The sequence below is a fragment of the Anguilla anguilla genome, chromosome 13 (assembly GCF_013347855.1).
Source record: "Anguilla anguilla isolate fAngAng1 chromosome 13, fAngAng1.pri, whole genome shotgun sequence".
NCBI lineage: Eukaryota > Metazoa > Chordata > Actinopteri > Anguilliformes > Anguillidae > Anguilla > Anguilla anguilla.
In genome coordinates, this window is record NC_049213.1 from 1481029 (window position 1) to 1506524 (window position 25496).

Sequence of the window (25496 nt, forward strand, 5' to 3'; positions counted from 1 at the left end):
ATTTGATCGCAAAGTAAAGCGCAGGGTACAAATGGGCTGAACTTAGTCACTTAATGAATAATAGGTGTCTTGGGTGTAACATGTAAGGTTGGGTCCTGGAACCCAGGCCCACTTAGGCACCGACTCCCCTACGACTATTGCATATAGTAGCAGACCGAATCAGGACTCAGATATTGGTGCTTCATTCACAGTGTTACAGGCATGATATATGGTGTTTTCAGTCATGTCATGAATAGAGAGCTATTGCCGCCTAACAGCCCCCCCCCCCCCCCCCCCCAGGGGGATCCCCCCGTAAGGCTGCAGGAATGACAGAGTTGGCCAATATAAAGGAGTCGTGTCTTAATACAGGATAATTTGCAAATACACATAGCATCGCAGATCACCTGGATGTTGAGGGAGTGGGCTCCTTCACAGGAAACATATGTAAGAGCGTTCTCTGCTGGGGCGCACAGTTGCACATGCATGCTATCGATGTCACCGAGACTCCCAGGGAATCCAAGGTTCACCACAGACTCCTGTATATGACCCGTTCATGGGTGGCAGGTGTTATGGGGAACTGAATGTATTCATTGGCATGCCCGACTAGGCAGGAGGTAACTGTCTGCATGTACGGCTGAATTTACGGCAGACTGGGACATGCCTCCAGTTGAATTTAGGAATGACCCACTTGTAAAAGAAAATGTATCGCCGTGACTTTCACAGCCACAGGGAGTGCACAGGGACAGCAGGCATTCATCTGCAGCAGATGTGTGCTACAGCCTGGAGGGATAGGCAATTTACAGCAGCATTCCCCTTCACCGAGGGACAGGTACGTGGCCATTGGCCAATGGACCCCTCTGCCTCCGTCCTTTCCTAATCCTTTGTCCATTCAGATACTCCACGTGGCTGTGTGAATCAAGAATATTTGAGCAAATGCACCAAACCTTAACAACTGAAACGCTCAGCAACTGATGTTTGGTTAAACTTTCATGGTCTTGTAACGATGTGGCACAAAATTCGCTTAACAGATATTTGATCTGTGTGACCTTTTCAGTTTTCACAGGGTCTTGACAGTCAGCCTCATGAATCTGTTTAAATACTGATGTGCATTGCCACGACTGATCAAAACAATTAGCCAATTTTATGTCTTTATTATATTCAGATCAATATTATGATTGACTTCATATTTTGACCATATTGTTATGATTGATTTACACTGAAATGGATGGGTGAAACGCCAATACTGGAGCCAACCGCACTGCCACTAGTGAACAACGTCTCTCAACGAGACCACGAACTGAGCTTCCGAAACGCAGCCCGGTTTTGGCTGCTTGGTAATAAGTCTATAAATGCCATTCCACCGTGCAGCCTCTCTGACGCCATCAGAGCGGGGGAAGGGTGAAGAGTTGAACAGTCATCTCCAGCGTCAGGGCGGATCGGCTAACCAGCGTGCTGTAAAGAGAGCTGTCTCGTGTGCCGTATGGACCTAGATGCTCTGGTTATGAGTCCGTGCCCAGACTACTGCTACAGCCTGAGTCAGATTAGCTAACGCGTCAGCAGGTTATGAGTCAGTGTCCAGGCTACTGCTACAGCCGGAGTCAGATTAGCTAACGCGTCAGCGGGTTATGAGTCAGTGCCCAGGCCACTGCTACAGCCTGATTCAGATTAGCTAATGCGTCAGCGGGTTATGAGTCAGTGCCCAGGCTACTGCTACAGCCTGAGTCAGATTAGCTAACGTGTCCGCGGGCTATGAGTCAGTGCCCAGGCCACTGCTACAGCCTGATTCAGATTAGCTAATGCGTCAGCCGGTTAGGAGTCAGTGCCCAGGCTACTGCTACAGCCTGAGTCAGATTAGCTAACGTGTCCGTGGGCTATGAGTCAGTGCCCAGGCCACTGCTACAGCCTGATTCAGATTAGCTAATGCGTCAGCGGGTTATGAGTCAGTGCCCAGGCTACTGCTACAGCCTGAGTCAGATTAGCTAACGCATCAGTTGGTATGTGTCAGTGCCCAGACTACTGCTACAGCCTGAGTCGGATTAGCTAATGCGTCAGCGGGTTATGAGTCAGTGCCCAGGCCACTGCTACAGCCTGAGTCAGATTAGCTAATGCATCAGCGGGTTATGAGTCAGTGCCCAGGCTACTGCTACAGCCTGGGTCAGATTAGCTAACGCATCAGCAGGTTATGTGTCAGTGCCCAGGCCACTGCTACAGCCTGAATCAGATTAGCTAACGCGTCAGCGGATTATGAGTCAGTGCCCAGGCCACTGCTACAGCCTGGGTCAGATTAGCTAACGCATCAGCAGGTTATGTGTCAGTGCCCAGGCCACTGCTACAGCCTGAGTCAGATTAGCTAACGCGTCAGCGGGTTATGAGTCAGTGCCCAGGCCACTGCTACAGCCTGAGTCAGATTAGCTAACGCGTCAGCGGGTTATGAAAAAGGGTGACTTCCGTCGCACCTCTATTAGCTGAGAAACAGTTATAGATGCAGGGTTGTTAGTCAGCCTATGACAGGGAAATCAATTTTGTATCAACTCTAGTGAAATAATCCTGACAGGATTTTCAGTTTGGGGTGGTGGAGCCCTTTGATGTATTTTGGTAATTTGGGACCTCCTGCCTCCTCAAAAGGTTTTTTTTTTTGTTGACAAATGAGCTGATGTTTATAAGATACAAGATAATTTAAGTAATATAGAGTGGAGGCAACTGACTGATTGCAAAACTGAATGAAGAGTGGTACAAATTTGAAAAGGGTTATTCTTGCACATAAATAAATCTTTATTGGGGAGTTAAAGGCAAAACAATATTAACATTGCAGTACCAAGGTAAGCATGTAGAATATCGTAATATGTATGAATGCTGGTTAAAAATATAAATAAAGGCAGCTACTATACTCTTTGAAATACAAACTACCCTTGCACCAAAATAAGTAATCCTATTTCAATATTGCAGTAGAAAAAGGTTAGTCAAGGAAGAGGTTAAGTGCGTTAAAAATAAGGAAGGAGCTTTGCTTTATAAGAATAAGGACATTATTGACACACTAGACAGTTACTTTGTTGACAGCTTTACCAGAGTTGAAATATGCCTGAAAGCTTATCCTGTATTCAGAAAGTTCTAGCAAATATTGAGCTGAGGAATGAAGAAGAGCTTAAAAATGACAAAACGTGTGACAAATAAGACAGGAAGCCCTGACAGCGTTTATCCAGGAGTGCTCAAAGAGCTGGGGAAATCTTCTATAAACCACGGACAGGTGTTTTTACACACGCTCTATAAACTGTAGACATGCCAAATGACTGGGAGTGATGTATTAATATACAAGAAAGGATACGGGATTGATCCAGGAAACTACAAAGTTGCCAGTACTGGATCTGCAGAATACAGGAATCTATCATAATTCTAAAGTTGGAATTGTTCCTTGAAAAAGCAGAACCTTAAGCGATAGCCAGCATGGTTTTTGCAGGGTTGCCAAACTTTTGGAAGTTTCAGTGAAAAGCTTTTGACTGAAACTCATGTATTATATATTTGGAAGCCCAAAATGAATTTGGACTGCTTATTCTCAAAAGGAAGTCTGTAGGAATTGGCTGCAGGGTAGGACACAAATTTTATCTTAACTCAGCAAGGACCATTGCTTTTCCGTATTTACAGAAATTATCTTGATAAGGACATGAGCAAAAGAGTTCAATCTGCACAAACAGTTTAGAATGTACTAAACTTACCCAAAAATATCTAAACACAATCCACCAATGGTGAGACACATGGAACAATCTAAATCAATATAACTAAAGTTCTGCACATGGTAAAATATCAGTCAAGACAGGAGTATTTTATGGGAAGAACAAAATGACAGACTTTGAAACAGCTCATAGTTGCTCAGTCTTTCAGTCTTGACAGAGTGCTGGATTCTCTCTATGGTGGGTGGAATGCCCTGTTTTCACCATGTACTCTCATCTTCAATGCATTTCCAATGCCAAGCTCATAGGCCACCAGAACTTAACTCAACCTTCATGCAGGTCATCTACTTTAGTAGGATCACTCATTTGTTACCATTAAGAGCTTAAAAAGAAAAGAATACGGGCAATTCAAGGCACCTTCATATATCTGTATCACTTCTGAACCTTCAAGTGCAAACATGGGCAAACGCAAACATCACTCAGCAGGTCAGGGGGTGAGCTGCAGTAAAAGCTACAGTCCTGTCTTCTGAAGCGCACTGAAAACAGCATTATCCATAATCACGATGTGTGGGCATGATCCACCTTATCACACGTACGGCTTCCCAGTGTGCGCTGTGCTTACTGAACAGTGGTTCACTGGGAAACTTATATTATCTTCTGTGTTTAATGACTATGTTTTCACTCAACAGCTGATGAATGATTAATCAGCTTTAGAATTAATATCTTTCTTCCCAGTTCACATTTCCTTTGTATTAAATTTTAATATATTTTGGCACCATCCGTATTTCAGCACTATAAACATTCACAAAGACCAGCCACCCCACCCACCCACCCCAAACGCACACACACACACACACACACACACATACACACCTACACAGATACACACACACACACATACACAAATGCAAACACACACACACACACACAAATGCAAACACACACACACACACATGCACATGCACACGCACGCACACGCACACACACACACACACACGCACACACACACACACACACACACGCGCGCACACGCATACTGCCTCTACAGGCAGTAATCCTGTGTGGAGCACCCTAGCCAGCATATGACCATTGCAGTTGAGTTGTGGTTTCTTACCCTAATGCTTCACAATGGATTGTAGTTTCATCTTTGCCTTATCACTTAAAATTCCATACAATCAAATGTTTTCAAAGAAATGCAAATAGCAATAATACACTGAGTGAACCGCACTTATTGATGATGTATAGGTTAGGAAATGAAAAACATGTATTTTTGCAAAAGCCACATTGCAAAAGCCCTTTTATCTCAAATAATGTTTTCATTACTGTTGCATTTTATATGAGATTCAAGACTGGACAGGTATGTCACATTTAGAGGTGACTCTGCTGAGTACTGTGCTAGGTTTAAAGGTGGTCTTCACAGTGAATGATAATGCTCCTTTATTAGATTTTTTTACATAGACCAGTCTCTGGAATCTGTATCCGTGTGGAAGAGAGGGGGCTGCTGTTTCTCTGGCAGAGATGCCTGGAGCAGAAAGACATGCACATCCAGCGCAAGTTTCAACAGCCGCATTTCGGCTCAGAATTATTCATGGCAGGTAAGCCGATTTCTGTCTCACAGTATTTTCTGAAGGCAGAAGGTAAATCCCCCAAAGCGCATCACTCTGTGCGTTCATATTTTTAGTGTCGTTAGCCGAGCGCTCTCAGACTCTTTGGGAAGCATGCCCCTGTGAAACGACAGGAGGGTCCCAGAGTGCACGCTGACTAGCTGTGACTTCCTCTGGAGCTGCTGCTGGGAGGGAGCCAGCCACGCACGCACTCACACACACACACATATACACACAAACACAAATGCATACACACACACACACACACACACACAAACGCATACACACACACTCACGCACACACAGGGGCCCAGGGCTGGGTTGCCAGGTTGTTGTACCGGTTGTCTGTCGGTGCGGAGCTCTCACCTGGCAGCCAGTCCGCCGGGCCGCAGGTTGGACACTCTGGGCTTCCCGTCCTTGTCCGTGCCCCCGGAGATGGTGAGGCCCAGGGTGCTGCCCTCCTTCTTAATCAGCTCCACTACCGTCACCCCCCGAAACTCTTCTACCCACAAACACAGCCACAAGGGGGAGAGTTGGGGAAAGAGCAATCAGCAATACACTTCCTGTGGCCAACTTCCTGTCTCAGAAAATAAAACTCCTGTCTGCAGGACACCCTTGAGGGTGGATTGGTAACTTCAGAACCAGCAAATTAGCACACGGGTCCCTCGACAGTCGTAGTTGCTGGGATGAGAAATACTTTATTTGTGAGTCTTAAGTGCTCAGCTCAGACACTGAAGACTCTCAGCTGCATTTCCGAGAGTCTGCCCAGCCAGACTGAGGCTAAAGCTTGAGCGAGTCGCGACAAAGACGTCAACCGCTCTCCCCACAGACCACTGTACTGTGGTGTAAATGTTGCACCAAAATAAGGAATTCCGGTTGCATCACCTTACCAGACTAATGGGAAAATGAATAAGGGTATAAAATTATTGCCTCAAACTATGTCCGACACCAACACTAACTATTTTAATTTGGAGTTTACTTGTACGTTACTGTGACTAGTTTGTTTCACACCCAGCTTGTTAGCAAATATATTTATTTTACTATATTGCGCTGATAACACATCAAATTCTCCCTGATTTCTAATGTTATGGTTTCACATATTTAAAGGACAAAACGATTAGTAAAAGGGAACCAAAAATCCTATTAATTTTAGCCATAGGTGAAGCACCAAAATGACAACAGACACTTTGGTAGTCTATCACACTTGGAGGTACATATGCCACTCTAAATAACATCTGCCCCATGTTAACATCACACTTCCATTGTAAGATGGCCACAGACACCCATATATTGATTGCAAGCTACCTCCCATTAAACATTTTTGTTGTGAAAAGTCGGTGAAACATCATCTAGCAGAAAACCTGAACACACTGGGTTGAAAAGTGAAAGTTTTAAAGACATAGCCAGGCTATATCTGATCTGGGTAAAACCATGAGCTACATTAGGGTCTAGATTCCAGATTTTGCTCCATGGTCTGTGGTGACTCCACCTTCGACCCTGAACCCCGCCCTTAACCTGTCTGCCCTGATGGGGGTCACGGGGGTCAGAAGGGGCAGAAGGGTCGCGGGGTCAGAAGGGCAGAAGGGTCACGGGGTCAGAAGGGTCACAGGGGGTCAGAAGGGCAGAAGGATCACAGGGTCAGAAGGGCAGAAGGGTCACGAGGGTCAGAAGGGCAGAAGGCTCACGGGGGTCAGAAGGGCAGAAGGGTCACAGGGGGTCAGAAGGGCAGAAGGGTCACAGGGGGTCAGAAGGGCAGAAGGGCAGAAGGGTCACGGGGCAGAAGGGTAGAGGGGTCACGGGGGCAGAAGGGTAGAAGGGTCACGGGGGTCAGAAGGGCAGAAGGGTCACGGGGGGTCAGAAGGGCAGAAGGCTCACAGGGGGTCAGAAGGGCAGAAGGCTCACAGGGGTCAGAAGGGCAGAAGGCTCACAGGGGGTCAGAAGGGCAGAAGGGTCACAGGGGGTCAGAAGGGTAGAAGGGTCACAGGGGGTCAGAAGGGCAGAAGGGTCACGGGGCAGAAGGGTAGAAGGGTCACGGGGGTCAGAAGGGCAGAAGGGTCACAGGGGTCAGAAGGGCAGAAGGGTAGAGGGGTCACGGGGGCAGAAGGGTCACAAGGGTCAGAAGGGCAGAAGGGCAGAAGGGTCACAAGGGTCAGAAGGGGCAGAAGGGTCACAGGGTCAGAAGGGTAGAAGGGTCACGGGGGTCAGAAGGGTCACGGGGGGTCAGAAGGGCAGAAGGCTCACAGGGGGTCAGAAGGGCAGAAGGCTCACAGGGGTCAGAAGGGCAGAAGGCTCACAGGGGGTCAGAAGGGCAGAAGGGTCACGGGGGCAGAAGGGTAGAAGGGTCACAGGGGGTCAGAAGGGCAGAAGGGTCACGGGGGCAGAAGGGTAGAAGGGTCACGGGGGTCAGAAGGGCAGAAGGGTCACAGGGGGTCAGAAGGGCAGAAGGGTCACAGGGGCAGAAGGGCAGAAGGGTCACAGGGGTCAGAAGGGTCAGAAGGGTCACAGGGGCAGAAGGGCAGAAGGGTCACAGGGGGTCAGAAGGGCAGAAGGGTCACAGGGGCAGAAGGGCAGAAGGGTCACAGGGGTCAGAAGGGTCAGAAGGGTCACAGGGGCAGAAGGGCAGAAGGGTCACAGGGGTCAGAAGGGTAGAGGGGTCAGAAGGGCAGAAGGGTAGAGGGGTCACAGGGGCAAAAGGGTCACAAGGGTCAGAAGGGCAGAAGGGCAGAAGGGTCACAGGGGTCAGAAGGGGCAGAAGGGTCACAGGGGTCAGAAGGGGCAGAAGGGTCACAGGGGTCAGAAGGATCACAGGGGTCAGAAGGGGCAGAAGGGTCACAGGGGTCAGAAGGGCAGAAGGGTCACAGGGGTCAGAAGGGCAGAAGGGTCACGGGGTCAGAAGGGCAGAAGGGTCACGGGGTCACGGGGGCAGAGGGGTCACAGGGGTCAGAAGGGCAGAAGTGTCACGGGATCAGAAGGGCAGAAGTGTCATGGGGTCAGAAGGGCAGAAGGGTCAGAAGGGCAGAAGGGCAGAAGGGTCACAGGGGTCAGAAGGGCAGAAGGGTCACGGGGTCAGAAGGGCAGAAGGGTCACAGGGGTCAGAAGGGCGGAAGGGCAGGCTTAAGGCAGAACTGCAGCACTCCCCAAGCCCATACCTGCACAGCTGTGGAGATGCAGCTAGCAGCTAACAGCTCTCTCTCTCTGCCTCTGTCTCTCAAATTCAAATTCAAATGCTTTATTGGCATGATATATTTGAAAAAATACATATTGCCAAAATGTAGTGACAACAACAATAAATCATAGTAAGAACATAAAAAACAAGCAGCAACAGCAACAACAGCATAAATGATAGTAACATAATATTTATGAACTCTCAATTTTCAATTCAATGTTTTATTGGCAGGAAAATACACATAGTAAATATACAAAACAAGCAGTGTAACAGTACAAGGAACCTATGAACGATAATGAATACAACTAAAATTACAATTAGCTATAATAGTATTGTGACTGTAAAACTATAAAAAATAAATAAATGAGTCACTGTCTTTAATGCCTCTATTTCAATTTTAATTTCAAAGACCAGGACAAACATAAGCACGCGTGTTGCCAAAGCAGAGGTTACAAAATAAGACTATGTACAATATAGATTATGACAGACATAGATTATAGAGTAAAGTGATTCAACTGCTAGATTATGGACTGGCTAAAAAAACTAAAACAAAAACAAAACAAGGCTATAACGAAAATGGCAGTAAGTGATGTTTGGTGTGTGAGTGCATGCGTGTCTGCATGTAAGCTTGTACGTGTGCATAATGTGTGTGCATGACGTGGTCACTCATTCTCATGGTCTCTCTCTCTGTCTCTTCGTCTGTCTGTCTCTCTCTCTCACTCTCTCTCTCTGTCTGTCTGTCTCTCTCAATTTTTTTTTCAATTACAGTTTGCTTTATTGGCAGGACAACTACAATCATATTGCCTACAGGTAAAATACAGAAATATGGAAACCACATAAACAAGTATGACCCACAGCACTATAATAATAATAATAATAACAATAAAATAAACATATTTATATAGTGGAAAACAAACAAATAACATTAATTAAGATATGAAGAACATAACAAAAATATGTAGAGTGCAGGTTAAATAAATAAATAAATAAATAAATAAAAATTTATTTTGGATGTTCGGGAAAATAGTACTTTAATACAACCAGGTCAAATAATTATGGCAAATACTTTAACCATGTAGACCCCAGGGCAATTCCTGCAGACTACTGACTATTTAAACATCTATTTTATGCAATATTCGGAACAAAATTCTTTTGTCACACAATTAGGATTATTAGTTTTGATAAGTAACATGCTTTGAAAATTCTCAGGGATCTTGAGAAGCGTCATTAAATTTTACCAGCATCTACTGTAAACCCCTGTCACTCAAATCACGGCCATTGACGTCCAAGAACTGCTAGTTTTCCGCCCTCGTTTTACCTGAGAGTCAGGTCTGAATACAGCCAATTTTCACATATCTTAGAGCAATAATCAATTTTGTGGCTTGAAGTTAATATGAACAAGGAGGCAGCTGAGCAGATTTTTTAAATACTGAATTCAAATAATTGTTTCATATGTACCAACAGCATTTTGCATTACCATAAAACATGCTCCAGAAATACTGATTACTGCAGAGAAGACTGAGGTTTGGTTTTTACGTGCGTCTACCACATGCAGCACATTTCTAATCGTGTTTGGGAATCCTGAACCAATCATGGTGTTTTCATGGTAAGTTTGGTGCTATACAAGACACACAGCTATCCAAAGTAATGCCCATTTTCTACCATTACGCGGTGTCATCATGAAGGAACTTGCATTGAAATTCTGAGCTTAGTTATTCTCAAATAGCATACTGCTGTTGTACCTTTAAGCAAGGTACCAAGCCTCAATAAATTCAGTCTAACATCCAGATTTAACAGACGACACAGTGTAATGCAAATGTCTAAAATAAAGGTGAATGAACAATGTAACAAGTTATTTAAATCATATTTGTCTCTTCAGTGAGGGTGAACAGTAATGACGGCATCCAGTCGGAATTAGCTTCCCGTGCACATACGTGTTTCCGCGGCCTTGGTCTCGTAATGGTCGCCCTGCGTTTCATTCCCAAGCCCACTAAACGGTATCCTTGGTGTGAAGCGACTGGGCGTGCTCACACAGAGGTGCTCGAGGAGCGCTCTTCCTGCCTGTCCGCGTGTTAAAATGGTACTTCACTGAAGAGCCGAACGGCAGCTCAGCGCGAGAGGCTCGCTGTAAACACTGGAGCAGAAAGCACAGTTCTGCTCCCTCTAAAAACTTTCCGTCGCGTCGCACAGCTCCACCCCCGCAGGAAACTTCCAAAGCAATTAACAACCGTGTTCAACACCAGCGGAGAAGAAGGGGGAGCGCTATCTGTGAGAGAGATAACGCAGAATGTCCTCAGAGTAGCGCCTGAAAGACTAATGACGGCAGCGCTCGCTCCTACGCCAGCCGTGAATAATTTCAATTAACCATTAAAGCAGGCGATATAACTAACACCGCAAAGCGAGCCGGGGCGTCCGAAAGCTGAGTTTTTACCTTTTAATGCGCCGCCACCTGAGGCGGCCGTAAAACAAAAGGCTCCCGTTGGCGTCTTTGCGCTGAACGGCGCTCAGAGGTTTACGAGCCCGCGGCTTTATCGCCGAGCACAGGAGCCGCAGGTCCTAACAGACCGGCTCACCTCGCTTTCAAACGCCAGCCGCGACAGCTTCTGCACCACCTTTCTACCACGACGACTTCAATCAGAAAATTGAAATTTTTTTAAAAAATAAAATAAAATTCACCCGTGTGAGCACACCTTAATAATTTGCCACGGGACGTGGTCTGAATCCTAGAGATTTATCTTTATAAAAAAGAAAAAAAAAACCTGGAATATAAAAAGGAAAAATGAAATACTCAGAGCCCTCTGTGTCCATTAAAATGGCATCAGGAGAGAGCTTCGTCTGGCCCGTTTGAAGCCGGGGCATGTGGTAATTATAATGAAAACAAGCTCAAACAGCCTGGACTCCGAGGCCCTGTGCATGCGTATACATTAATGAAATATCTGGCTCGGGGGGAGATCTGCAGCCATCCTTATTCCCACAATTTGTGTTTGCCTGAAGTGCACTGAAAAATACAGCAGCCCTGCAACCCCCCTCCCAAAGACAGCTACCCCAGGCATGCATGTGACAGCCCAGGAGAGAGGCAGTGAAAACATGCGCTCGCATCAAAGGGTAGAGAGGCGTCCCAACGCTTAGGGGGTGTTGGGTCGCTTCCCCACCCGAGGCGCGCACGCGCTCTCTCCGTGTGTGTGTGTGTGTGTGTGTGAGCGTGTGTGCGTGCATGTATGTGTGAGAGAGAGAGCATGTGTGTGTGAATGTGTTGGTGTGAGAGAGAGAGAGTGTGTGAGTGAATGTGTGTGTGTGTGTGTGTATATGTGTGTGTGCGTGTGAGTGTGTGTGTGTACATATGTGTGTGAGTGTGTGTGTATGTGTGTGTGTGTGTGTGTATATATGTGTGTGAGTGTGTGTGCGTGTGTGTGTATATGTGTGTGCGTGTGTGGTGGGGGATGCCGAGGTGAAGGAGTCGGGTGTACCTGGGATACTCTGTCTCCGACAGGCCAGAGAACTGTCGGTCCCTGTGGAGTCCTTGCTCCCTTTAGAGTAAGGGCCGTCATCTGAAAAAGAGGAAGAAAAGGAATGTCATTACTAGCCCGGTCCAGCAGGGCGGCGCTACTTCAGCCTGGAGAGACGGGTCGCTTCACTGGGAAGAGGGCCCGAAGGGGGCAGCCGAAATGACAGCGGGAGGGCGGAACCCAGAGGAGGGGTGAGTTACAGATTCCGCCTAGAGCAGTATGTTCAAAACGGTTCATATGATGAGAACAAACCGCACGCAGGATCATTCCTCAAGGCAAGCTAAAAGGTTATGCTCAATTGTTCTTGTAAAGCAATAGATTTGCAGTGCTTTCAATGCTAGGCAAAACACGCCATCCATCTCGCATGTTCTATAACCTGTCATTTTCTGGAGGATGATTTGCGCTTTAATCAAATCACAGAAGTGCACTGGGAGATGTGATTTCTTTCTGATGTGATTCATAACACAAACAGTGACAGTCAATGACATCCTCGCTTGTATCTCGTAAAACATCAGTCCTATGTCATTCCAAGAGAGAGAGAAAAGGGGAGAGAAAGAAAAAGAGGAAGAAGAAAGAGAGAGGGATGAGGAGATAGAGAGAATTTTTTCCTCATGAGTTTTTATGGGCGAAAAGATAAAGGTCTGAGATTGCGTCATGGTCACATAAAGTAACAAATAGCATTATTATTTCAATTATGGATGTTATTGGGTGCTTTCAAGCATACAGTATTTAATACTGTATGAGTAAATATGAACTACCAAATGAGCAAAGGCCCCAGGCCTTTCAGGATTCGTCATGGAAGCTTGTCGAAATGACTTCGGAAATGAATACTTCCTGAGGTCACAGCTGAGAAACACTGATGTGGGACAATGAGCTCTGACCTCACTCTGTGAGGTCAATCTGGGGAAGGAATGAGTAAACTAAACTTTCTCTCAGCATAATGAGTGGAGGAAAGGAGCAGACAGCCTTTTTAAAAGTCTCAATGCCTGTCTTGTAATTTTTAGTGAAATAGAGCAGTACTCTGGGGCATATATTAGGGTTTTAGAGGATGCATAATTTATGCATGCCGCATTCTTCCTTTGTTTAAAACTTTTCCTTCACTGAATGCTTGGGGCCAGTCACAAGCAACTGGTTCTGTCTTTCCTGTATGTATGGCCTGAACGCTCAAGAGAAAGATTTGAACTTGTGCTATGGATGTTCTCAAAGTGGTTGAGATTTCAAATTTCGACCACGTCACATTAAAAACTGCCACACACAGCGAGCTTCCAGTTCTTCTTTTTGGAGGGAAGATTGCACCCCTATTGGTCCCCCAACACCACTTCCAACATTTTCCCAGGCTTTCTCCCATCCAAGTACTAACCAGGCCCAGCAGAAGCAGGGTTCATGGTGTGTATGGCTGCTGACCAATATAAAATTAAAAAACATAAAAATCTATGTGGGAAATAAGATTAAAAACCAATTAGGTACACATATGTAGGACCTGGCAGGACCCCTGTTTGCCTCCAGAGCAGCCTGAAGTCTTCGAGGAATGGACTGAACCAAGATGCTCAAAGCATTCCTTAGGGATTTTGGTCCATGCTGACTTGACAGCATCATGCAGTTCCTGCCAATTTTTCAGCCACACATTCATGCCACAAATCTCCTGCTACACTTCATCCCAAAGGTTCTCTACTGGATTGAGATCTGGGGACTGTGCATGCCACTGCAGTAAACCAATGTCACTGTCATGTTCATGGAACCAGCTCGAGATGATGTGTCCTTTGTGACATGGCACACTATCCTGCTGGAAGTATCCATCTGAGAAAGGGTAGACTGTGGGGTTGCACATAGTCAGCAACAATGCTTAGGTATGCTGTGACATTCAAATAATGCTCAATTGGTATTGGTAATGTATGCCAAGGAAGAATTACCCACACCATTACACCACCACCACCATCACCAACCTGCACCATTAGCACAAGACAGGATGGATCCATGGATTCATGCTGTTTATGCCAAATTCTGCTCCCTGCCCACTATACTGCCCTACAAAGCCTAACTGCAGTAACTACGCAAAGGGTAAAACTGAGAAAAATGGCTTTAAAGTATTTTAACTGGCCAGCCAATATCAGTGATATTGCACTAATTGTACATGTATTCATGAGGTAATTTTTATGCCCAAAAACCATGATGGCTGATTTGACCTTTGACCCCAAAAATGTAGTTACTGCACTCTGCCTTTGCATTGCCTTAAATGGTTCTAAGAGCATTTGCAAAAGCAAAGTGCAGTAACTACAATGTTCTCAGCTTTTATATTGTGTTTTCAGTGAACAAAAACTATTTTGACACTGATTTTGTTATAATTGTATTTAACAGTATTTAACAACTCTACTTATGGATTTATAGCCCCATCTTCCTGCTCACTTGAGCCCCATCTCCCTGCTCACATGTGCACTGCAGCCCCATCTCCCTGCCCACTGGAGCCCCATCTCCCTGCTCACTGGAGCCCCACTGGAGCCCCATCTCCCTGCTCACTGGAGCCCCATCTCCCTGCTCACTGGAGCCCCATCTCCCTGCTCACTGGAGCCCCATCTCCCTGCCCACTGGAGCCCCATCTCCCTGCTCACTGGAGCCCCATCTCCCTGCTCACTGCAGCCCCATCTCCCTGCTCACTGCAGCCCCATCTCCCTGCTCACTGCAGCCCCATCTCCCTGCTCACTGCAGCCCCATCTCCCTGCTCACTGGAGCCCCATCTCCCTGCTCACTGGAGCCCCATCTCCCTGCCCACTGGAGCCCCATCTCCCTGCTCACTGGAGCCCCATCTCCCTGTTCACTGCATTCCCATCTCCCTGCTCACTGCAGCCCCATCTCCCTGCCCACTGGAGCCCCATCGCCCTGCTCACTGCAACCCCATCGCCCTGCTCACTGGAGCCCCATCTCCCTGCTCACTGCAACCCCATCTCCTTGCCCACTGGAGCCCCATCTCCCTGCCCACTGGAGCCCCATCTCCCTGCTTTTAGCTGACAGAGTGGAACCCGGCGTGGTCTTCTGCATTCTGAGATGCTGGAACCACCAGGCTTACACTACCAATCATACCACGGTCAAAGTCTTTTAGATCACACCCATTCTAGTGTTTAGTCAAAACAACAACTAAAGCACTTCGCCCAGTCTGCATGCTTTTCATACTGCAGCCACAGGATTCCCTGTTTGGAGGAGCAAGCTATTTGTGTTAACGAGCATGTGTACCTAATAAAGTGGAGGGTGAGTATTTAATTTGCCAATGACAAAGCTTATTTGTTGGATATGTTAAAATAATTGGAATAATAATTTGACCCAGTAAGAAATTAGGCAATAACATAACAGCCCATCCAGGACTCAGGCACCATACTGCAGCTCATTTCTGCATACACAGAATATTTATATGGTGGCCTGTTTAAATGGCTCATTAGTTTAGTAAGAGCCTGCCCAGGACAATTAAAATACGAATTAGCATGCCACAGCTGAAGATGAGGTAATTTAAATGTACTTGTTTATTTATTTCTCTATGTGTAGTGTAATGCACATGCCCCCGCCAAGGCGTAACTTGGCGGGATGGCATACCTGCCATCCCAATAAAGAGTTGGTCTTCTAACCTAACGGTTGCAGCTTTGATTCTTGGGTAGGACACTGCCGTTGTACCCTTAAGCAAGGTACTCAACCTGCATTGCTTCAGTGTATGTCCAGCTGTATAAATGGATGCAATGTAAATGCTGTGTAAAACGTTGTGCAAGTTGCCCTGGATAAGAGCGTACGCTAAATGCCTACAATTAATGAATAATGTTTTATCACGTTTTTCTTTGGATTGTTGTTGTTGGATGAATTTACAAGTAAATATGTCAGTGAGATGGAATGTATATTTAGAGCAAATAACTGGAAAAGGCAATAAAGTTCAGCCCCACATCCCTCCCTCTTCACTGGTATAATGCCACGGACTCACCAGAGATTCTTGAATCTTACTGTGCACTGTGCAGAGTGCATATTATACTACAATAACGTACAAACAGTATACAGCTGACAAATTTCCTGAATTCGTTAACCAACCACACTCGACTCGGCTTCACCTCATCTGGGACTCAAACTTCTGCCATGCTGGTTTAAGGCTTGTTCTCCTCCAAGCAAAAGACTGTAACTAAGAGTCACAGAAGCACCGAGGGAAAAAGCCACCAAAAGGCCATCGCAGGAACCCAGGGTGGTTCCTTTTAAAGATCTTATCTCACCTCTATTCTGCTGGGGTGCAGAGCTCTGCGCCACAGTGGAGATTACCACCCCCACCCCCGCTGCCACTGCCGTCACCCGACCGGCCCTCTCCACCGTAAAGAGACTCGGGCCATATCAGCGTTTGCAGCGATGGGACAGTCAGCCTTAATCCTGTTGCTGGAGGGCTTAGAAAAAGCCTAATAATGGAAGCAATTTACTGCCACGTTGGCTAACTTAGGAAGCACAGAGTCATCTGCTTCTTATGCTATGTGCTTCATTTCGTGGACTAACCAACTCTCTTAAAATTCACGAAGGAGGTTACCCTCTGACTGGGGGAGCAACATCCTGTGCAGTTTGCAAAAAAAGAAAGGATTTTCTTCATAGCAGCATCAGCAAACAGCAAAGAGGCAACTACCTTTAAACAGCAATAAACATTCGGATTCGCTAAAAGGAAGGACTACATTAACCAATCACGTGATCATTGTTGTGACCAAGTGGCAACAATGTAACGAGATACTCCCCAGATCTCCTACATTTGCACTTGGTCTCTGAACACAACATCATCCTCAAATATTAACCCTACTGCTCCTACTACGAACCCAACTTAAAGACCCATAATTGGGGTGAAAATGCCAGGCAGCAGGTTTGGTATTTGTATTTTGTATGTTCTGTGGTAAATCCGGCCCTGACATAAATGTACAAAATTTAGTGAAATATTTCCCTTCGGTGCAACTATTCAGCTGTTTCCAAACTTTCTGAACGCTTATCCCTTCAATTAGCAGGCCTCTAATTAGCAGGGAGATAAATGCTGTGGTCCTAATGGGGAGACGCTGTGCGTTCTCTTTCATTCACACAGCACATTTAAAGCTTAATTACCCCACATTATCTGTGTCACAGCAGCTGAGAGACAATACAGGAGAGCAGGGCTGCAGTTCTGGAGATAGGAGCCCACTACTAACAGAGGTGCACACACACACACACACACACACACTTACAATCTCACACACACACACCTACACACACAGACACACGCACACCCACACAATCTCTCTCTCACACACACACACACACACACACTCACACACACAATCTCACAAACACACACACACACTCACACACAGACACAATCACACATACACACACCTACACACACAGACACACACACACCCACACAATCTCTCACACACACACACACACACCCATACTCACACACACAATCTCTCACACACACACTCACACACAGACACATACACACACAATCACACACACACACAATCTCTCTCTCACACACACCCACACACATACACACACAATCTCACACACACACACACACACACTCACACGCAAACTGACACACACAAACACTTACAATCTCACACGCACACACACCTACACACACACATGCACACACACACACACACACAAATACACACATAATCTAACACACATACGTGCACACACAACCACACACACATCACTCCCACACAAAAACACACACACACAAACATCCACGCAAACACAGAAACGCACAATCACACACAATACAGAGCATCATCTCCATACATGTACTCAATGTACCCATCTCTGTTTTTTTAAAGGGTCCCCACACTCCTGATGAAGTCAGCTACAGCAGGGACTCAGAGATCTGTACTCGGTCCCCACAAATCCACCGGTCCTCACAAAGCCACCCCCCACCCCTGCAGGGGTCCCTCACACCCCACCCTGTTGAACCCCAGTACCACTGGAGGTCGTCTGCTAATGTTCTACCACTGAGTTATAATTAGCCGAAGCTGGAACGCAGGCCAACACTCGTGTGTGGATGGAAGCTTTCACTTCCTTTTTCTTAATTGCGTTTCCATCATGATCATTAATTTCAAAGAATCCCCGCGATGTTGCCTATGTGTCTCGAATCCCCTTCATTAGAGGAAAAATTGAAGGACAGTCCATCTTAATTTGAAACAGAAAAGAAACTGACTTAAAATGTGCCGATTCCCAGATGTTTACCACCAAGTTTTAAGTATTTACATTTTTTGACAAACAAATGTGTTGGATGACAAAAGGCTGTAATGAAAAATTTTCAAAAATATTATTTATTTTATTTTTACTGAATGCCCCTTGTAGTGCAGGTTTCAGCATAGTAGAATGTATGATTCTTGAGGTTAAGACCTCATGTCCCATACAGGGGACAAAAATGAACAGCTTGCACCATTTTAGTTGCAACCACTGTGGCAGCCAGTGTGTGTATTTGACCAAATGTGTCACCACAGAATGGCGGTGACTGACAACAGCGTGTATGCTTTAAGTGTCAAAGCACATTAAGCTGGCTTCTTGAAACTCCTTGATAAGAATGATGAAGATGGCTATGCATTTAATGAGTAAAACTATACAGAGGCACACGGTGTAACCCAGGCATATTGTCCCCACACAGTAATGATCAGGGCAGCCCAACCCTGTTACTGGAGGGTTGGGCAGCTCTGCTCTAGCTGTTGAATAAGGTGTGCTTTGTTTAGGATTGAAAGCCTACAGGACAGCAAATCTCCAGGAACAGGGTTGGGCAGCCCTGGTAATGACTATAAGTCATTTTAATGACACATTTATTATCTAAGTCTCCTTTTCAAACAGTCTTTACTTACTTAACTGATTTAACAATAATAAATGGGAGGCTATAACTGAGTGGATAACGTTGGCGATGGCTGGCAGTGTTTCTTCAGGGCATGGAAGTGCCAGCCTGCAATCAATATGCACGGCCTTTAGTCCCAGTGCAAGCTATTCAATGTGAGCGCTGGGTAATCAATGTTCAGAAAGACTGTTAGGGCAGGATCAATTTCACACGCCACTTGGGTTTATGGTGCTGTATGTCTGCAGGACTCCCAGGCTGCTGTATATGAATGGAAGCTCATCTGACACATAGAAATGTATCCCAGAATACCACAGTTTTTTCCTCTCTCAATTTCGGTCAGCTTCAGTGCAGTTAAGCATGTTTGGATGTAATCAAACAGATGGTTCCATCTTTGTAAAATACAGAGACAGGAGTTCTCTGAAGCAGTCTGAATAACTGTTAAATGTTCCAGCGTCAGGAAGAACAAATCTCTGTTCATAGGTTGCGTTTCTGTCTGACTCCCGCCCCCCCCCCCCCCCCCCCCTTCAAAAAAACAGCCCCTTAAACACAAAGATATTTGGACTCAATGTTAGCACTCTCCTCTTTATCTCTGCAAAGCCACAGGAGAGAACTGAACATGTACTTGCACACTGTGAAAAATGAGGAAAGCTCGTCTGCTCAAGACTAACAACATGGCCTCAGAGGACGGGTGTTATCTGCAGCCTGTAAACGCAATGGGGGAGGGCTGGACATCCAGCCCACAGGACCAGCAGGGACAGACTACTGGAACAGCACTGACAAGCCACCAGGACTGGGTGGGTGAGCAAGGACAGCCTGGAGAAAAGTGCGTGTGTGTGTCTGTGTGTGTGTCTGTGTGTGTATGTGTGTGCGCGCGTGAGTGTGAGTATGTGTGTGTTTGTGTGAGTATGTGTGTGTTTGTGTGCGCGTGTGTACATGTAGGTGTGAGTATGTGTGTGTATGTGTGCGTGAGTGTGTGTGTTTGTGTGTGTGTGTGTGCGCGTGTGTGTGCGCGTGTGTGTGTGCGTGTGTGTGTGCGTGTGTGTGCGCGTTTGTGTGTGTGTGTGTGTGTGTGTGTGTGTGTGTGTGCGCATTTGTGTGTGTGTGTGTGTGTGTGTGTGTGTGTGTGTGTGCCTGTGTGTATATGTGTGTGTGTGTGCATGTGTGCATATGTGTGTGTGTGCGTGCATGAGTGCACGTGAGTGTGTGTATGTGTGTGGGCATGTGTGTGTATGAGTGTGTGTGTAAGATTGCATATTATTTTATGCATGTCTGTGTTTAGTTTATGTGTCCAAAACACACAAATCGACTCAATGCATTTTACAAGTCATGTTCAATCGGGTTCAAACAAAATGGAACTATGAAACTATGTGCATGCTCCTATTTAAATGAAAATTGCATGTACAAGTGTAGGCCTCCTCAACAATGCAATACACTAAATGAACTAAAGCACACTAAAATGAACTAAATAAATTATACAAGCTTGATATCAGAATTACACATCAGCATTATGCAACAATTATAATTGTCATTGTGAACAGGTGCTAGTAAATAAAATAGTGTAAGAATTTTATTTTTATGAAAAATAAGAATAAGAAGGCACTACATGGGGCATGTTGTGTCTCAGTGGATCCTGCAGACTTTTAAAAAATATAATAGGTGAACGGAGTTCACAGGATTGTCCAATTCATGTCCAGTGCCTGCACTAGTAAAAAAGACGAAAGGTTTCAAACTATACGCTTCAAGTTACATTGACAATTATGAAGGTAAATTTAAATATTGTTATCAATCTAGCTAGCTACATTAGCTAGCCAGTTACCTCAGTCCATTTTACCAGACAAGGTCATATGGTTGCAACAATTGGCTTGTTTGCTGTTAGTCAATTAAGTTAACCCTATATAGCTCTAGTTTGTAGCTAGCTAACTAGTGTTGCAGTTCTGCCAATTTAGCTAATTTACAGCATAGCTGGAATGATTGTGATAACTGTAAGTAAGTTTAAAGTACTCTGAGGGGGACTGTTTAGAATGTCTGATATTTTAAGATAAGGTAGCACATTTGTTAAACTGGAGAATCTTATCCAGAATTTGCTGAGATATTTAATTTACAGGAGCATTTATACGGCCAAGGTCGAGCACAGATTCCAGGGCTCTAACCTGTGACCCCTTACAGGCACACTGGGATACTGAACATTCCAGAACAGGGCAGCTGCTGGTTCCTCTGTTATGAGCTGCCTGCTGGTCACAAGACCTGGATATGTACCTTAACCAGTTTGACACCAAAACCATTACTGCAGGATACTGACAATTTTAATAGAAATGTCTGTGTATTTGCACTAGCATTCAGAACAAAAGTCTGAAACTATGGTACGTCTTGGTTAGCAACACGCCTTGTTTAAAATTCTCCAGGATCTGCTGGGTTGTTTTGCAAACTCTGTTACATCTAAAGCTTTACATTTTTTCAAACATGTATTCAGCCCAGACGTGGTGAGAGCAGAGGGCAACTGATGGGCTTCGCTGCAGAGCATTTTTTCAGTGGAATTTCAGGGATTTCACGCACCCCACACCATGGGAGCGGTCAAATCTCTCAGCGTGCTATCCTGTTCGGCTGTCAGCCCTAAATAAAGATGCATGGACTGAATTTTAAAAGGTGTAGAAAGCCCTGTTGGTGAAAAACTATAATAATGCTTATAGTAGTGCTTCAGGTTTTCTCAAGTATCTAAAGGATCAAAGTCATTCAAGTACATATTCTGATAATCTCAGATGTACTACTGTGGCTAAATGAGTCTCCTATCATTTTAATGCTCCTAAACAACTATTCTAAAACAGATATCCAAAACAGCGTTAAGATTAAACACTGGGTGGCAGTGTAATATAATGCTCAGGGAATTTGGCTTGTGATAGAAAGGTTGCAGGTTTGATTCCTAACTAAGGCGCTGCAGTTGAGCAAGGTACTTAACCTGAATTACTGAACAGCAATGTAAAAAAAAAAAAATTCTGAAGTTGTGAAAGTCTTGAAAGGTATTTCTCGGGTTTCAGTAAGTCATGGCAAACACACACCTAGCACCTGCCTAGCACCGTGAGAGGAAGCAGTTATATACGCAGTTCTGTACTCTGACGCAAATGTCCCTAACACCATGTCCCAAATCATCTTTTTGCCATAATTTACCAAACAAAATGAGTCATGTTATAGTCCATTATGCTACTGGCAGCACTGTGCCATGGGAAGTGATGATAATTATGAAAATATGAGCCATTGTGAGTAAAAAGCAGAGCCTTTTGATCACCACATTGTAGCTGTTTCAAAAAATTTCACCAACTGTTCTAATGTATTATTTTTTGCTAAGCCTAAAAATTTCAGTTGCATTAATTATTGTTTTATCCACTGGCTGTTAACCAAATAACATCTTCTGAATTATGAAAACAAAAATTTGTAAACATGCAAAATTATTAAGTAGCCTAGTATTACAATTCAAATTTGTGGTGGACCATTACTAATACTGAAAAATGGTCTTTGGCCAATACTATAACATCAACACTTACATGTTTGCAGCAAAAGGTTTAATTAATATGAAAGTATTCAACATAATTTGTATTACAAGTTGTATGCTGGTGTTTCAAGAGTAACATTCCACCCCAATACATTTCTTGCCAGCCAATTAACGGTGATGAATTCAGGACAGCCACGAAAGCGCTTCCCGGTGACAACACTCGAAATAAGGTCACAGCAGCAAATAAGAAATAAGAGCAGCTCCAACAGAACTGAGCTTCTGTTTCCAGAGGGTTCCATATCCTCCATAACCACTTCTTCACATTTGCGTGCAACGGACAGTTTTAGGTGCTCTTCTCAGGTATGACGTCGTTCCCGCCATTTACAAAGCAGACACCTGCAGTTTTAGAGGAACAAGCACACTTTGAGTGTCCATATAATTTAGTTTCTTTTGTAACATCTCTTAGAATAGCATAGGGAAATAAGCTATTGTGAAGAAAAAAAAACCCAGTAATTAGAGTAATAATTGGCTGCAAATTATAAGCTGCGTGAATGAGAGATAACTCACTATTTCACAGCGAAGGCACAGAGATTCAACTTCTGAGAATCCTTTAAAAACAAGCTGCACTTCAACTTTTAACTTCAGACGTCTCCACTGCTGGTGACACCGCTAAGACCAGCTTCAGGTGGAGTGGCGAAACACAGTGAGCACATCCAACACAGTGAACCTGTGCACATGTAACACAGTGAGCACAAGCAACACTGTGAACCTGTGCACATCCAACAAATGGTAAATGGACTGCATTTATATAGCGCTTTTATCCAAAGCGCTTTACAATTGATGCCTCTCATTCGCCAGAGCAGTTAGGGGTTAGGGGTTAGGTGTCTTGCTCAAGGACACTTCGACACGCCCAGGGCGGGGTTTGAACTGGCAACCCTCCGACTGCCAGACAATCGGTCTTACCTCCTGAGCTATGTCGCCCCTATACAGGTGAACCTGTGCACATCTAACACAGTGAGCACATCCAACACAGTGAACCTGTGCACATCCAACACAGTGAGCACATCAACACGGTGAACCTGTGCACATGCAACACAGTGAACCTGTGCACATCCAAAACAGTGAGCACATCCAACACAGTGAACCTGTACACATCCAAAACAGTGAGCACATCCAACACAGTGAACCTGTACACATCCAACACAGTGAACCTGTGCACATCCAACACAGTGAGCACATCCAACACAGTCAACCTGTGTACATCCAACACAGTGAACCTGTGCACATCCAACACTGTGAACCTGTGCACATGCAACACAGTGAACGCTGGGGATGTGTTCAAAATACCGACAAGGTGGCACATCCTAACGACACATGCATTGACTGCTGTACCGATAAGATGGCTTTTAGAATTGAAATGTGCACATTTGTATTATCAATGAGCTGCTGTTTTAAGTGCAAATTAAAACTGTGTGAAAACTACAACCCATGATTCATAAGCATTATTAACACAATACAGTAAACACGCACCCAACACAACAAACACATTTGCAAAAAAATAAACACGCACCCAACACAACGAACACACATCCAATACAATAAACACACAATTAACAAAAAATAAACTCACATCCAACATAATGAACACACAACCTGTACACATCCAAGACAATGAACACACAACTAGTACACATCCAATACAATGAACACACAACCAGTACACGTCCAATACAATGAACACACAACTAGTGCACATCCAATACAATGAACACACAACCAGTACACATCCAATACAATGAACGCACAACCAGCAGGCACCAAAACCATGTACTGTACATCTCAGGCTTCTGAATACAAGAAAAGTGAAGTGGGAGGCATTTGAAGAAGCCGAAATGTAAATATAATGATTTCAGCCGACTGACAGTTAAAGGAGAAAACAGTCTCATTTCTGTCTGCTGACAGCCTGTGTGAGTCAGAGTCACATTCAATATGTGAGACTGTGATTGGCTAATGAGAGATTTTAGGCAAAACCATTCAGAGGGAATGAATTCCATATTCACTAAAGCTCATTTTTAGGAATGTAATCCAAGTATTTGATTCCCAGGTAAGTTGTTCTGAATGTACATTCTCCAATCTGAAGATGAAAAATGTGGGACAGTGCCGGAGTAAAACAAAGTGAAACATTTAGCAGTAGGTTGTTACTGTCAAAGCAAGTAGCTAGAGTAAGTCGTCTAAGGCAGTCACTGCAACCCGCAGTGTGTACCAGTCTCTAAGGCAGGCCCCGCAGTGTGTACCAGTCTCTAAGGCAGTCCCTGCAGTGTGTACCAGTCTCTAAGGCAGTCCCCGCAGTGTGTACCAGTCTCTAAGGCAGTCCCTGCAGTGTGTACCAGTCTCTAAGGCAGTCACTGCAGTGTGTACCAGTCTCTAAGGCAGTCCCTGCAGTGTGTACCAGTCTCTAAGGCAGTCTCCGCAGTGTGTACCAGTCTCTAAGGCAGTCACTGCAGTGTGTACCAGTCTCTAAGGCAGTCCCCGCAGTGTGTACCAGTCTCTAAGACAGTCCCTGCAGTGTGTACCAGTCTCTAAGACAGTCACCGCAGTGTGTACCAGTCTCTAAGGCAGTCCCCGCAGTGTGTACCAGTCTCTAAAGCAGTCCCTGCAGTGTGTACCAGTCTCTAAGGCAGTCACTGCAGTGTGTACCAGTCTCTAAGGCAGTCCCTGCAGTGTGTACCAGTCTCTAAGACAGTCCCCGCAGTGTGTACCAGTCTCTAAGGCAGGCCCCGCAGTGTGTACCAGTCTCTAAGACAGTCACTGCAGTGTGTACCAGTCTCTAAGACAGTCCCCGCAGTGTGTACCAGTCTCTAAGGCAGTCCCTGCAGTGTGTACCAGTCTCTAAGGCAGTCCCTGCAGTGTGTACCAGTCTCTAAGGCAGTCACTGCAGTGTGTACCAGTCTCTAAGGCAGTCCCTGAAACCCGCAGTGTGTACCAGTCTCTAAGGCAGTCCCCGCAGTGTGTACCAGTCTCTAAGGCAGTCCCTGCAGTGTGTACCAGTCTCTAAGGCAGTCCCTGCAGTGTGTACCAGTCTCTAAGGCAGTCCCTGCAGTGTGTACCAGTCTCTAAGGCAGGCCCCGCAGTGTGTACCAGTCTCTAAGGCAGTCCCTGCAGTGTGTACCAGTCTCTAAGGCAGTCCCTGCAGTGTGTACCAGTCTCTAAGGCAGTCCCTGCAGTGTGTACCAGTCTCTAAGGCAGTCCCCGCAGTG

General features: G+C 45.4%; 1 protein-coding gene across 12 annotated transcripts in view; it reads right to left on the reverse strand.

Annotated features, from left to right (window-relative positions):
• Positions 1 to 25496, reverse strand: part of grip2b (glutamate receptor interacting protein 2b) — a 363734-nt gene that overhangs the window by 73868 nt on the left and 264370 nt on the right. For 7 of the 12 annotated variants that reach the window (XM_035389243.1, XM_035389238.1, XM_035389242.1 and 4 more), the window contains exons 2-3: positions 11882 to 11962; positions 5615 to 5750 (exon numbers count right to left, since the gene is read on the reverse strand). In XM_035389243.1, coding sequence (XP_035245134.1) covers positions 5615 to 5750; positions 11882 to 11962 — 217 coding nt within the window. The remainder of the gene's footprint in view (positions 1 to 5614; positions 5751 to 11881; positions 11963 to 25496) is intronic. The other 5 variants (XM_035389239.1, XM_035389244.1, XM_035389246.1 and 2 more) reach the window with 1 other exon arrangement.